Source organism: Typopeltis vanoorti, chromosome 2 (assembly GCF_054136105.1).
Source record: "Typopeltis vanoorti isolate ZY-2024b chromosome 2, IOZ_Tvanoo_1.0, whole genome shotgun sequence".
Lineage (NCBI taxonomy): Eukaryota > Metazoa > Arthropoda > Arachnida > Uropygi > Thelyphonidae > Typopeltis > Typopeltis vanoorti.
Window position 1 is genome coordinate 179,619,947 of NC_143550.1, and position 15,765 is coordinate 179,635,711.

The 15,765-nt window shown below is 35.6% G+C and overlaps 1 protein-coding gene across 1 annotated transcript in view; it reads left to right on the forward strand.

Annotated features, from left to right (window-relative positions):
* The window catches only part of LOC150109697 (ribosome biogenesis protein SLX9 homolog), a 93,366-nt gene that overhangs the window by 57,495 nt on the left and 20,106 nt on the right, over positions 1-15,765 (forward strand). The window contains exon 5 of the mRNA XM_090409765.1: positions 9,216-9,281. Coding sequence (XP_090265891.1) covers positions 9,216-9,281 — 66 coding nt within the window. The remainder of the gene's footprint in view (positions 1-9,215; positions 9,282-15,765) is intronic.

Consider the following 15,765-nt stretch of genomic DNA (forward strand, 5'->3'; position numbering starts at 1 on the left):
AATTAAATATAGAAATAGACAACAGAATCAGCAAAGCTGGTATGGTGGGAAGTCAATTGAATAAATTCATATGGAATAAGAGAGAAATTAGTCGGAACACTAAATTAGCTGTATACAAGACAGTGTTCAAACCAGTTTTAACTTATGGATCTGAGAGCTGGGTCAGAAGTAAAACACTTGACCAAAGACTAGAGACCGCTGATATGAGAGTCCTGAGAAAGATTATAGGCGTGAACAGATGGCATCAATGGCAATATCATATTAAAAACGAGGATATTAGGAAAGAACTTGATATTGTCAGCATCCAGGAATGCGTTAGCAGAGCTAATCTCAGGTTTTATGGTCCCCTAAACAGAATGGGCGAGGAAAGATTAGCGAAACAAGTGTTCTCTGCCAGGTTGGCAGCAAAACGACCCGGAGGAAAACCAAGATATAGGTGGATTGATACGGTACAAAGTGCCTTAGACGATAGAAATATAAGATCTGATAATGTTGGAGTCTTGACAAGTAACAGACTGATTTTGAGGAAAATTGTAGATAGGAAGTTAGTAATGATATAATTTTTTCATGTAGTACTATCATATCCTGTACACCCCTTGTGGGTACATGGCAGGAATTTGATGATGATGAAGAGCCAAAAGGCTTCACTTCGGCAATGCAAAATTATCGAAATTAAGTGGATATTACATCCAACATCATTTCAAAGCCGAATACAGAAACTATAAAAGTTCTGTACTTTCTATCTACAATTTTTCTCCAAATCAGTCTGTTACCTGTCAAGACTCCAACATCAGATCTTATATTTCTATCTTCTAAGGCACTTATAGGTGGATTGATACAGTAAAAATACTGTATCAATCCACCTGTATTTGGTCTTCCTCTGGTTCTTTTTCTTGCCAACCTGGCACAGAACACTTCTTTTGCTAATCTTTCCTCTCCCTGAGATTAGCTCTGCTAATGTATTCCTGGATGCTGACAGTGTCAAGTTCTTTCCTAATATCCTTGTTTTTAATATGATATTGCCATTGATGCTATCCGTTCATGTCCCTAATCTTTCTCAGGACTCTCATATCTGCGTTCTCTAGTCTTTGGTCAAGTGTTATACTTCCGACCCATCTCTTTGAACACTCTCTTATATATGGTTAATTTAGTGTTTTGACTAATTTCTCTCTTATTCCATATAAATTTTCAGTTGACTTCCTTCCACACCAGCTTTGTTGATTCTGTTGTCTATTTCCATGTTCTTCTTCTTATTATTATTATTATTTCGGGCTACTCCAGGGAGTCCTTAGACTCATCGAGGGAGGCCCTAAACATCATGTCCACACAACTATTCGACATTCTCACAGTATCTATCATACCTTGCCTTGAACTCGCTCACCGTCATAGCACCACCCACAACAGACTGACAGCTTACTCCACTCATTTACCACTCTAAAAGTAAAGAACCCAGCTCTAACACCCCTGCTAACCACACTCTTGCCCAGAAAATTTTCTCTAGTCGACAACTAGATTTGAACCACCAAATCCTTTCTTCGTGTGGTCAAGTGCTGTTGAGTGCAAATGCCACATCTACTGAGCTACACAGGCTCTTCAGTTTTACTTGTTCTATAGTTTGTTGTATCGTGTCCCTTTCTCATAAATTCTTGTCTTTTGATTTCCTTAAAGTCTTGCAAATGTGTGTGGCACCTAGTATCTCTGGGTCACAAAGGAATAGCCCGAAGGTCGAGCCAAAACCTATGTGGCAGACTCTTCGTTACCAACTTCTCATTAAGTCCTAAGAAAATTTATTTATTTCAGCTGCGCCACTTAGGACCTTTAGATTAATTCGAATGTTAATCAAGAAGTTGGCAAGAAGTGAACAAAGATAACACAAGATATGCAATCGTGACCGTGAATTATTTTCTATAAATCTCCAGCCCAGATTCGTAACTAATTTTACAAGTGGTGCATCTAATTACACAAAGAGACAAAATTGGTTAAAGAATAGCAAGGTTTATTAAGCATAATATACATACTGCTAATAATACAATTAAAAGGTTCCACTCAAAATCTAGCTAAGGAATAAATCATATGTGATAACTCTTATACCTTCTACAGACAACTCCGTCAAATTTCAAACAATCTAAGTTACTATATATAAACATATTTCTTACACTGTGATCTTAGTCTTTACAAACTCATTTAACTTTTACTCTATAGATCAAATCCCGTTAAGCATTCTTAATTACACATAATATTCAGATTCATACAGTGCCTGTCCTTTCATAATCTTCTACAACAAACAAGTCCTTTCTCATACAGTCTCTTTTAGTTGCTATCCCTGAGTATTTTGTCATTAAAGTTTTACACAATATTAACTTCTGTTTTCACACACATAACAAAGAATAAATTGTCTACTTATCAATACTCCTTTGTTCCTCTTTTCCCGATCGTCGGTATTTGAACGCGATCATCTCCTTGACCTCTATTATCACAGCATTCTGGACACAAACATTCCTCGACGTTCCATGTGCATAGCCTGCTGCCGTATCTCGGGATTAGATTTCCCGCTGAAAACCGTCCTATCGCATGCCACGTGATGGACCACGCGCCCAGAGCTCTGATCAACCACGCATTGAGACTAAGAAAACCAAGAGAGTGGGGGTTCTAATCTTTTTATACTTCCTCCCTAACGGCTATCACCGTAACTTTGGCTGTTCACACGGCACGTAGAATTTGCCGTCACGTGTGTCTGACCTCATATTGTCCGATTTTCTCCCACTACTTCTAATCACGTTGCGTGCACAAGACCGCTTGGTGCAACCGTCTGCTTTGCTCCCTGAACTTCTAGCTTATGTTTACCCAGATTAAGTTGGTCTGGTTCTTGCACATATTTTCACAATAAAGGTTAATTCATACTAAAGAAAATGTCGACCTTAATTCAGTGTTAAATTATACACATAATATTTGCACACTTTTCCTACATATTCTTTTCCTTTATACTGAGTAAATAACATCTCATTACTTTACAATTCTTTCCTTTCTTTTCTTATTAATGTATTCAAAACCACTTATACCTAGATACCAAGCATATTTTAATGTTTCTTATTGGTTGTTCGCTCTGTTATGCAATGATAAGATGAAACTTTAATATTCCAACTTATCAGGGTATAGCAAGGTTCTCCATTCACAATGCAGTTGATATTTTCAATCCTTCTGCCTATTTCCATTATCTTTGTCTTGTTATTGCTGAACTTCATACCATATCTATTACAACAGTTATTCAATTTAGTCAGGGAATCTTGCAGACATCTAACAGATTTATTTAGAAGTATAATATCGTCTACATGAAGCGAAGAGCTAAGATTAACGTCTCCAATTTTGATATCAGGTTTAATACCACTTTCCTTCATAATGTGATCCATATAGATAATGAATAACAGAGGGGATAATATATATCCTTGTCTGACACCAGATTTAACATTAAACCATCTTCATGTGGTCTGCGCAGTTTGCCTTAGACTAGTGCCTTTGCGCTTCACAACCATATGCCTGGGGATGGAGTGTCCTAGGTTCGATTCCGTTCGGCAACATGAGGAGCTTAAGGGTCTTCCTCAGCCATAGCCAAGATAGCCAGTCTTGAGTGTGGACAGCAGGGTTTTTGCCGCCAGTTTATCTGTGGTTTTTCATCCTGCAAACCGGCCCCATGAACACACGCGAATTACAGTCATGAATACTATCCTTAGGTGATGCAGCAAGCAGTGATGAACCGGCCGCATTAATTTTGCCATGAACCCCTCATTAGGAGACTCTACTCGTCTTAAAGGGATGGATGAGATCAATCAATTAATTATCTTCATGTACTTCCTTCAGTTCTAACTTCTGATTTACAACTCAAATAAAGACTAGGTATTGCTTCATATAATGCTCCATTGACTCCATATAACTGTAGTGTTTTGAATAGCTTCTCTCTTATCACCTGGTCATATGCCTTTTCCAGATCTACAAAACTTAAATACAGATCTTTGTTATATTCCCATGATTTCACAACTATTTGTCAAAAAGTGAAAATCTTATCCTAACAGCCTCTATTTGGCTTGAATCCAGCTTGTTCTTCACCAAACCTTTCTTCTAGAATCCTTCTCAACCGTTTCTCAAGTATACTTGCATAAATCTCACCAGGAACACTCAGAGAAGTACCTCTGTAATTCTCAGAAAGCTCTACTCCAATCATCTGGAATTCGTCCATCTGTCCAAGCCTTTTGAACTATGCATTGCAGCCACTGTAAGACTTTTATACCTCCATACTTGAGCATTTCTGGTCGAATATCATCTTCTCCTGTTGGCGTTCCACATTTCAGGCCCCTTTGATAGCTTTTTTAACTTCAGTATGAATGTGTATCCCTATTGAGTGTTTTTTACCATTGTGCTATCACTGCTTGTTTCATTTAGCAATTTTTCAAAGTAATTCTCCATACTTCCAGGATATCATTTTCTCCTGTTTTCATGTCACCTTTATCATCTCTAATTTCTTTGACAGCACTCTTTCCTCCATTTCCAAGCTTCAACAACCTCCAGATAATCTTGCCACCTTCTTATTTTCTATGTTCTTACCAAAATCTTCTCATGACTTTTCTTTAGCTAGTTTTACACAGTTTTAGCTTTCTTACATTTCTTTAAGAGCACAACTGACTTATTTGCCAGGAACTTTTGATATGCTTTATTCTTTTCTTTCACTGCCTCTTTAATTTCCTGTGTCCACCATGGAGATCTGATTTTTCTATCCTTGCAGACAACCCCACTACATGTGCCTCTCTGGCTGAATCAATCAGTGTTTTCTTCAGGATTTGCACTGAATCTCCAAGGTTTGATTCTTGTTCTCAAACTCTTTCATTTTTCTTGACTGAGAGCTGTTCAACTTTTATTCACTTTAAAACTTTCTTACATGTTCTTCTTTTTGATATGAAATTCAATTTTATTCTGCTCTAGACTAAATGGTGATCACTTCCAATTTCAAATTCTCTGTACACTCTGGTGTCTCGCACAGGGAGAAACATTACTGTCGACAATAACAGAGTCAGTGAGACTTTTCTTATTCCTCGTCTCTTCTCTCCATGTGAATTTGTGCACACTTTTATGTTGGAACATGGTGTTAGTAATAACCAGTCCATGTCCTGAGCAGAAATCCAACAGGTATTTGCCATTATTATTAGCTTTGCTCTTTTCTCCAAATTTTCCCAAAATATTTTTGTATATCTGACAATCATTTCCTACTCAGCTATTTAGATCCCGAACAAGGACCAACTTTTCATTTTTCATTGTTTCAGTTGCTTTTTCTAAAGCCTCAAAAAATTCCTCCCCTTCTATCTTAGTAGAATTACCATAGGAACAAATAAGTCTCATTGTCCAGTTCCCTATTCTGATATTTGACCCATCACTCTACTTGAGATTGCTGTCATTCAAGAAGATTAGCCTCATATTTAGTGTTGAATACTATGCTGCTCCTTCTTTTCCTTGATTGGCATTGCCTGAATATAACATTTTGTATTTATTGCTCAGAAAGGTCTCACCAGTTTTTGTCTTTTTTGTTTCAGTCACTCCAATTATGTTGATCTGGTACTTATCCAATTCCTCAGCTAGCTGCATTTCTTTGTCATTCAGGCTTCTTATGTTGATAGTACTGATCTTGAACTCTGATATTGAGTTGGGTGGGTTTTAAGATTTGTTCCAGTAGCTGACTTTTCCCTGTTTGCACTGATTCCCTGGCAAAAACAACAGTATGAAATTCTGTCATGTTGTACCATTATTTAATATTATGGTTTAAACCAATAAGAATATAATTTGGTTGATTAAATCCGAAATTGACAGCCCATCCTCTTTCATTCAGTATCCAGGTAGATGCCTAACAGGGTTCACCACGAGAAGGTGAGGATTGGACATTAGGCCAGACGCCGTGGTCGGTTCTACTCACATTCCTTTAAAGCAGGGGTTCCCAACCCTATGCCTGCGGGCACCATGGCGCCCGTGGACCAATTTGTGTGTGCCCGCCGCTGTTTAACCGTGTGCTGTATAGTTTGAAATAATCATGCAACAATTCATGGCATGCTATATGACGCATGCGTTAATGGCACATGACGAGTATTAAACGCATACAATATAAAGTAGATGAGCATTCGAAGTTGTTCATTCCAGTTTAAGAACTGGAATATCATCATATTCTCCTAATTATGAAGCACTGGCCAATGAAATGTTACCAAAGATCATACTAACTTACATATATATATTTAAAGTTTTATATAATGTAAACTTTTAAGTAATAAAACATTTGATTATAATGTGAAATTTGTATGTATTCATTTAACAAATGAATTCAAAAAAATTGCTTGAAAAAATAGATGGTGCCCGTCGCCCTATCGGTATTTTGGAATGTGCTCTAGGAAACAAAAAGGTTGGGAACCCCTGAAACTGAGAGACCTCCACATAGCCTTTAAAGGCTATGTGGAGGTCTCTCAGTTATACAGCTTTGACCCTTAAGCATCCCCTATGGAGGGCTATACATTTTTTTTTTTAATTATCTTAGAATATGGTATTTATATTATAGTCATGTAATGTATACATTAATAACATTGGAATGGTCTCTCTCTCAAGAGAGAGAGAGAGACCTGATGAGATCACTGGTTAAGAAGCATACATATTTAATGCAGTTCATGTCTTATGAAAAATAAATTACTGCACACATTAAATTAGAACTAATTTTTCTTGAGGGAAGTGTTTCGGCTGTTTAAACATCAGTTGTTGTTTAATTTATGGTAATATCTAGAGATTTATGATCATAATTTGCTAACCATGACTAGAAAGGTTTTGCTTATCATTATTCTTTGAATATTAAAGAAGGACAGGTCTACTTCTCATTATGTATGGAAAGACAACTTCCATTATCACACTCTGATTCATTATATTCTAGGGTGTTTATGAATATATTCAGAACCATAGTAATAAAGATGTAAGTGTGTTATACATTTGGTTGCATCTGCAAAGGAACATGGGCAGTATACTCATTTAATTGCTATATAAAGTACCTTATATAGCAAGTTTAGATACTTTAGAGCAGTGGTTCAAAACTGTATATGGCATTCTCCCTTCAGCTTAGAAACATTTTCTTTTCATCCCCTTTATTTCCATTAAATTATCTTTAAAAATAACTACCATAATAAACATCATTTATATAAATTTAACAAATTACATTACATATATTGGGGACTAAAGCTTTCTAATGAGTTGCTTAAGGGTCAAACTAGATAACTGGAAAGAGACCTACCCTGGTCTGTAAGTAAGAAAAAAGAACAGTGTCTGATTCTCACTTTCTAATGGTGCACCCTATTTAATATTGGGTATCCACCTGTGTTTTGTATTGCACGAAACTGATGGTACATATAGCATAGTATCATGCCAACTGGTATGTTACCCAGTTAAACAAGGTCCCAATGTTTTTGTCAGGGGACAAGGATGAACACTAAAAAATTCAGCTAATGGAACCAACTTAATGTCAGCAGAATTTAAGATAGGTGCCATCAACAAAAGAACCATAATGGAAAAGTGCAACTGGAAGAAGAATCAAATTATTATGTTGATGTAATAATACATGTTACTGAATTGAAGACTAAAATAGGTAAGATCTTGTAAATAACTATTTTATATTTGGCCAATAATGATCAGGGAAAGGAAGTGTAGTTATAATATTCAGTGCCTGCCATTTAAGACATTGACTTCTTATTCATTTGAGGCATTTGCAGTAGTATGTTGTTATGCAGTATAATGCATAACAACACCAAAAAAACAAAATAAATGCAATATTTATCTCATTGCTAATATTTGCTAGTTTTCTAATCATCCTCAGGGCATAAATGGTTAGTCATTGTACACTAGCATTAACAATCAGTTATTAGTGTTAGCAGTTTAAAATTGCAACAGACTTAGGAACAGAAGCTTTTTTTTTTTTATGCAAGACAGTCAAGAAATCAAAAAGTCAAACAAATAGTGAATTTATTCGAATGGATGAGTATAACATCCTCTGCATCAAATAGCTGTGATTTTGTTATCAGATTTAATGTCACTTTCCTCCATAATGCAATCCATAGATAATGAGTATAGAAAATAGCATTCGCCCTTGTTTTATGAGTGATTTTACACCAAACTCTTCCTCTACTTCCTTCTACAATTCTAATTATTTATTATTATTATTATTATTCGTGACACCTCCAAGGAGCCTGAAGACTCATCGCGGGAGGACACCCACTGCACAAGTCTCCGTCTCCACCACTACCGAACCTCTACTACCAATCAACAACATCAGTGCCATCTACCGCTTACCAACACCACAAGTATTTTTTGTCTGTAAATTGCATGTGTTCTGAAGGGCCGATTTGTCTGTATGCAGGGTGAAAAACCTGAGTTTCCGGGAAGAAAAACCCTGCTACCTCCATATGAGATTGGCTAACTCACCTTCAATTGAAATTATTAACTTACAACTTAAGTACAAGGTATATATTTCTCTGTATAATATTTCATTTACACCATATAATTGTAGCATTTGGAAGATTTTGTCTTTGTACTTTATCATTTTTTTTTTTTTTTCATATGTACAAAACTTAATACAGATCTTTTGCTATATTGTCATGATTTTTCAGTTGTTTTTCTCAAAGTAAAAATCTACTCTTAACAACCTTTACTTAGTTGAGACTAAGTAAAGGTTGTTAATCTACTCTTAACAACCTTTACTTAGTCTCAACTACCAGCTTCTTCCTCCTGAAGCTTTCCTTCCAATTTTCTTAGGTTTCTTCTCAACCGTCTAGAAGTAAAACTTCCACTTAATTGAGAAGAAAAACTGAATGTGAAAACTAGATCTCTCTAGTTTTCTGTATCTTCCCTGATTCCTTTTATGGTACTCTTTCCTCTTTAAGCATTTTCAGTTTACCTTTTGTATTTTGTTAACCTCTTCCCATGACTTTTGTTGGGCTATTTTTTTAATAATTTCAAATAACTTTAATTTATTATATTTTTCTCTCTATATTTTCTCCAAAGGCTGGTGACTTTGCCAAACTGAAGGCAGGCACCTGCCAACCTAGTTGCCAGAAACTTTTAGTGTGATTTCTTACATATTTAAAATATATTTCTATTTCTTTGTCACATATTTGGAATCTTTTGAAATATTTAATTATTCTTCTACTTTACAGGAATAAAAATGTAAAAATAGAAACACCAATGGCATGTAGATCATTCAAATCACAACAGAAGGCAATGTAAGTATATGGTATTAAAAATTTCTGTTCATTTTTTTTTTAAATCAATTTATGAAATTGACACTGTGTAGGTTAAAAGAGAAGGAATGATTGTTCTTTTGATCAGATTAACAGCTGGAGGTTGTAGTCCTTGGAAAGTACTTTGTGGGATACACTTTTTTCTAGAACAGTATTAAATGGAATGAAAAAGAAGTGGTAGAAGCATGCTTAGTTGGTTAGCAAGCCATCCTGATCATGAAAAGATGGTTTGATTTCTGTCTAGGGTACAAAGAACCTTTATAATGGTATTATGCATACAAAATTCAATCATGATAAATTAATTGTTACAGTGAACTCCTAGAGACTGGAGACTTATTCTTCATCATCAAATTCCTGCCATGTACCCTCAAGGGGTGTACAGGATATGATAGTACTACATGAAATATTTACATCATTACTAACTTCCTATTTACAATTTTCCTCCAAATCAGTCTGTTACTTGTCAAGACTCCAACATTATCAGATCTTATATTTCTATCGTCTAAGGTACTTTGTACCGTATCAATCCACCTATATCTTGGTCTTCCTCTGGGTCGTTTTGCTGCCAACCTGGCAGAGAACACTTGTTTCGCTAGTCTTTCCTCGCCCATTCTGTTTAAGTGACCATACCACCTGAGATTAGCTCTACTAACACATTCCTGGATGCTGACAATGTCAAGTTCTTTCCTAATATCCTTGTTTTTAATATGATATTGCCATTGATGCCATCTGTTCACGCCTATAATCTTTCTCAGGACTCTCATATCTGTGGCCTCTAGTCTTTGGTCAAATGTTTTACTTCTGACCCAGCTCTCAGATCCATAAGTTAAAACTGGTTTGAACACTGTCTTGTATACAGCTAATTTAGTGTTCTGACTAATTTCTCTCTTATTCCATATGAATTTGTTCAATTGACTTCCCACCATACCAGCTTTGCTGATTCTGTTGTCTATTTCTATATTTAATTTACCATCTTCAGTAAAAATCGTGCCTAAATAGCTGAAATATTTTACTTGTTCCACAGGTTCTCCATTCACAAGTTGACATTTTCAATGATTCTGCCTATTTTCATTGTCTTTGTCTTTTTATTGCTGACCTTCATACCATATCTATTACAACAGCTATTCAATTTAGTCAGAGAATCTTGCAGACTTGTAGCGGATTTATTTAGAAGTATAACATCATCTGCATAAAGCAAAGAGCTGACATTAATATCTCCAATTTTGATTGGAGATGTTACTGTCAGCTCATGTTTAATACCACTTTCCTTCATAATGTGATCCATATAGATAATGAATAACAGAGTGGATAATGTACATCCTTGTCTCACACCAGATTTAACATTAAACCATCTTCCTGTACTTCCTTCAATTCTAACTGCTGACTTACAACTCAGATAAAGACTAAGTATTGCTTTGTTAATAATTGGTGGATTTTTATATTGAGGAGATTATTCATAGATATTATATTTTAATATTAATCCTACCATACAGAATGATCTCTGTTTCTAACAATTATTTTTTTAATTTATTACCGAGTGTACCTATATATTATTATATGCACAAGGGTTCACTCCAATTAGTGCAATGACCTTAACTCTTTCATTCAGAATCCAAATAATCACTGACTCAAGACCAAAATACAAAATAAACACATTTAATAAAACAAAAACAATATATATACACTTCAAACAAATATTACATAACTACAAAATTAATTGGATTCAAGGCCTTTTAAAAATAAACTTACACTTAAGACTATACTAATCACTTTGTACAATCACAAAAATGTTCGTTCATAGCCAGTTTCTTTCTCTGTCAAGGCCCTTTTCAATGGATATATGACTCTATTCTTCATTTTTACAGGATCCTTTCTCATCACTTATGTAACACACATTAATTCTTCCTGACTTAATTCTGTCTCTTTTCTTCAGTAGAAATAATAGTCAGATCTGGCATCCTTAATACAGATGAAACTTCCTAATCAGAGTTTTCTCGAACATTCCTTTAGAACGTAAATAGCAAATTCTTCTTTTATTCACTAAATGCTTATTGACAGTCTTAACTCTTCCAATAAAAAAAAACTTACAGTTCTACGATTCCCTTTTCGGAATCTACTATTAATCTTTTAATTAGTGTTTCCTCCAATATTCTGTTTAAAATGCATATAGCAATATTTTCCTTTTATTCATCAATACTTATTCCACTTTGAAACTTAATAGTTCCACGATTCCTTTTTCGGAATATACTATTAATTTTCTTCCGACGTCACTTAAAAAACTTAAGTTCCTTCCGAACCTAAATGTCTGCCGGCCTGTGTTCTAAATTCCTTCCGAACACTATCTTGTTTACAGCCGTTACTCAGATACCGAACGCTTTCCTTGTCAGCTGTCAATCACACATCAAACTTCTCGGCGAGCATGCGCACTCCGTGGCAAGCGAGAAACTAAGTACTGTATAATGGCTGACACTTTGTCTCCGTTAGCAATAAGAGAATGTACTCATAAAACACAACTTTTGATAATTTTAAATTGCAATAAAATTTGTTTAAAGTAACACAATTATTCAAATCCGGTAAGTACATTAAATTTTTAACTACTTTACATATCACTTTTAACAAAAACAATTTCCATAATGGGCACATCGCAAGTGCCGACAATGCGTGTTATGAAAACAAAACTAATAAACATACTAACATAAACAATACGTAAAAATATTCTGAATTTTAATTATGATTATTTTTACAGCTTGATATAATGCCCCATTGACACCATATAACTGCAGCGTATTGAATAGCTTCTCTCTTGGCACCTTGTCATATGCCTTTTCCAAATCGACAAAACTTAAATACAGATCTTTGTTATATTCCCATGCTTTCTCAACTATCTGTCGTAAAGTGAAGATCTGAACCTGACAGCCTCTATTTGGCCTGAATCCAGCTTGTTCTTCACCAAGCTTTTATTCCACAATTCTTCTCAACTGTTTCTCAAGTATACTTGCATAGATCTTGCCAGGGACACTCAGTATGGAAATACCTCTGTAATTCTCACATGCAGTTTTATTTCCCCTTTTTATATATGGGACCAAAACTGGTGAGATCTTTCTGAGCAATAAATACAAAATGTTATATTCAGGCAATAACAATCAAGGAAAAGAAGGAGTAGCCATAGTATTCAACACAAAATACGAGGCTAATCTTCTTGAATGGCAGTCAGTCTCAAGTATAGTAATGTGGGCAAATATGAGAATGGGGAACTGGACAATGAGACTTATTTGTGCGTATGGTCCCACAGAAGGTTCTACTAAGGTAGAAGTGGAGGAATTTTTTGAGGCTTTAGAAAAAGCAACTGACACAATGAAAAAGGAAAAGTTGGTCCTTGTTGGGGATCTAAATAGTAGAGTAGGAAATGATTGTGAGACATACAAAAATATTTTGGGAAAATTTGGAGAAAAGAGCAAAGCTAATAATAATGGCAAATGTCTGTTGGATTTCTGCTCAGGACATGGACTGGTTATTACTAACACCATGTTCCAACATAAAAATGTGCACAAATTCACATGGAGAGAAGAGGCTAGGAATAAGAAAAGTCTCATTGACTATGTTATTGTTGATAGTGATGTTTTCTCCCTGGTGCAGGACACCAGAGTGTACAGAGGATTTGAAATTGGAAGTGATCACTATTTAGTCTTGAGCAGGATAAAATTGAATTTCATATTGAAAAGAATAACATGTAAGAAAGTTTTAAAGCGAATAAAAGTTGAGCAGCTCTCAGATGTAAACTGTAGACTAAAATACAGGAATATTATTGAAAAGAAAATGAAAGAGTTTGAGAACAGGAATCAAACCTTGGAGATTCAGTGGCAAACTCTGAAGGAAACATTGATTGATTCTGCCAGAGATGCATGTGGTGAGGTTGTGTGCAAAGATAAAAAAATCAGAACTCCCTGGTGGACACAGGAAGTTAAAGAGGCAGTGAAGGAAAAGAAGAAAGCATATCAAAAGTTCCTGGCAAATAAGTCAGCTTTTACTCTTACAGAATACAGAGACAAATGTAAGAAAGCTAAACAGTGTGTAAAACTAGCTAAACAAAAGTCGTGGGAGGACTTTGGCAAGAATATAGAAAATAAATATCAAGAAGGTGGCAAAATATTCTGGAGGTTGTTGAAGAAGCTTAGGAATAGAGGAAAGAGTGCTGTAAAAGGAATTAGAGATGATAAAGGTGAAATGAAAACAGGAGAAAAAGATATCCTTGAAGTATGGAGTAATTACTTTGAAAAACTGCTAAATGAAAAAAGCAGTGATGACAGCACAGTGATAAAAAACACTGACCAGGCATGCAGTCAGGAATACATATCCATACTTGAAGTAGAAAAAGCCATCAAAGGCTTGAAATGTGGAAAGGCAGCAGGAGTAGATGATATTCGACCAGAAATGCTGAAGTATGGTGGTATAAGAGTCTTACAGTGGCTGCACTGCATAGTTCAGAAAGCCTGGACAGAGGGACGAATTCCCGATGATTGGAGTAGAGCTCTCATAGTACCCATATATAAAAAGGGAAATAAAACTGAATGTGAGAATTACAGAGGTATTTCCCTACTGAGTGTTCCTGGCAAGATCTATGCAAGTATACTTGAGAAACGGTTGAGAAGAATTGTGGAAGAAAAGCTTGGTGAAGAACAAGCTGGATTCAGGCCAAATAGAGGCTGTCAGGATCAGATCTTCACTTTACGACAAATAGTCGAGAAAGCATGGGAATATAACAAAGATCTGTATTTAAGTTTTGTCGATTTGGAAAAGGCATATGACAAGGTGCCAAGAGAGAAGCTATTCAATACGCTGCAGTTATATGGTGTCAATGGGGCATTATATCAAGCAATACTTAGTCTTTATTTGAGTTGTGAGTCAGCAGTTAGAATTGAAGGAAGTACAGGAAGATGGTTTAATGTTAAATCTGGTGTGAGACAAGGATGTACATTATCCCCTCTGTTATTCATTATCTATATGGATCACATTATGAAGGAATGTGGTATTAAACCTGATATCAAAATTGGAGATGTTAATGTCAGCTCTTTGCTTTATGCGGATGATGTTATACTTCTAAATAAATCCGCTACAAGTCTGCAAGATTCTCTGACTAAATTGAATAGCTGTTGTAATAGATATGGTATGAAGGTCAGCAATAAAAAGACAAAGACAATGAAAATAGGCAGAATCATTGAAAATGTCAACTGTGTTGTGAATGGCGAACCTGTGGAACAAGTAAAACATTTCAGCTACTTAGGCACAATTTTTACTGAAGATGGTAAACTAAATATAGAAATAGACAACAGAATCAGCAAAGCTGGTATCGTGGGAAGTCAATTGAATAAATTCATATGGAATAAGAAAGAAATTAGTCGGAACACTAAATTAGCTGTATACAAGACTGTGTTCAAACCAATTTTAACTTATGGATCTGAGAGCTGGGTCAGAAGTAAAACACTTGACCAAAGACTAGAGACCGCAGATATGAGAGTCCTGAGAAAGATTAGAGGCGTGAACAGATGGCATCAATGGCAATATCATATTAAAAATGAGGATATTAGGAAAGAACTTGACATTGTCAGCATCCAGGAATGCGTTAGCAGAGCTAATCTCAGATGGTATGGTCACTTAAATAGAATGGGAGAGGAAAGATTAGCAAAACAAGTCTTCTCTGCCAGGTTGGCAGGAAAACGACCCAGAGGAAGACCAAGGTATAGGTGGATTGATACGCTACAAAGTGCCTTAGACGATAGAAATATAAGATCTGATAATGTTGGAGTCTTGACAAGTAACAGACTGATTTGGAGGAAAATTGTAGATAGGAAGTTAGTAATGATGTAATTTTTTCATGTAGTACTGTCATATCCTGTACACCCCTTGAGGGTACATGGCAGGAATTTGATGATGATGATGATGATGATATATGGGTACTATGAGAGCTCTACTCCAATCATCGGGAATTCGTCCCTCTGTCCAGGCTTTCTGAACTATGCAGTGCAGTCACTGTAAGACTCTTATACCACCATACTTCAGCATTTCTGGTCGAATATCATCTACTCCTTCTGCCTTTCCACATTTCAAGCCTTTGATGGCTTTTTCTACTTCAAGTATGGATATGTATTCCTGACTGCATGCCTGGTCAGTGTTTTTTATCACTGTGCTGTCATCACTGCTTGTTTCATTTAGCAGTTTTTCAAAGTAATTACTCCATACTTCAAGGATATCTTTTTCTCCCGTTTTCATGTCACCTTTATCATCTCTGACTCTTTTTACAGCACTCTTTCCTCCATTTCTAAGCTTCTTCAACAACCTCCAGAATATTTTGCTACCTTCTTGATATTTATTTTCTATATTCTTGCCAAAGTCTTCCCATGACTTTTGTTTAGCTAGTTTTACACAGTGTTTAGCATTCTTGCATTTGTCTCTATATTCTCTAAGAGCA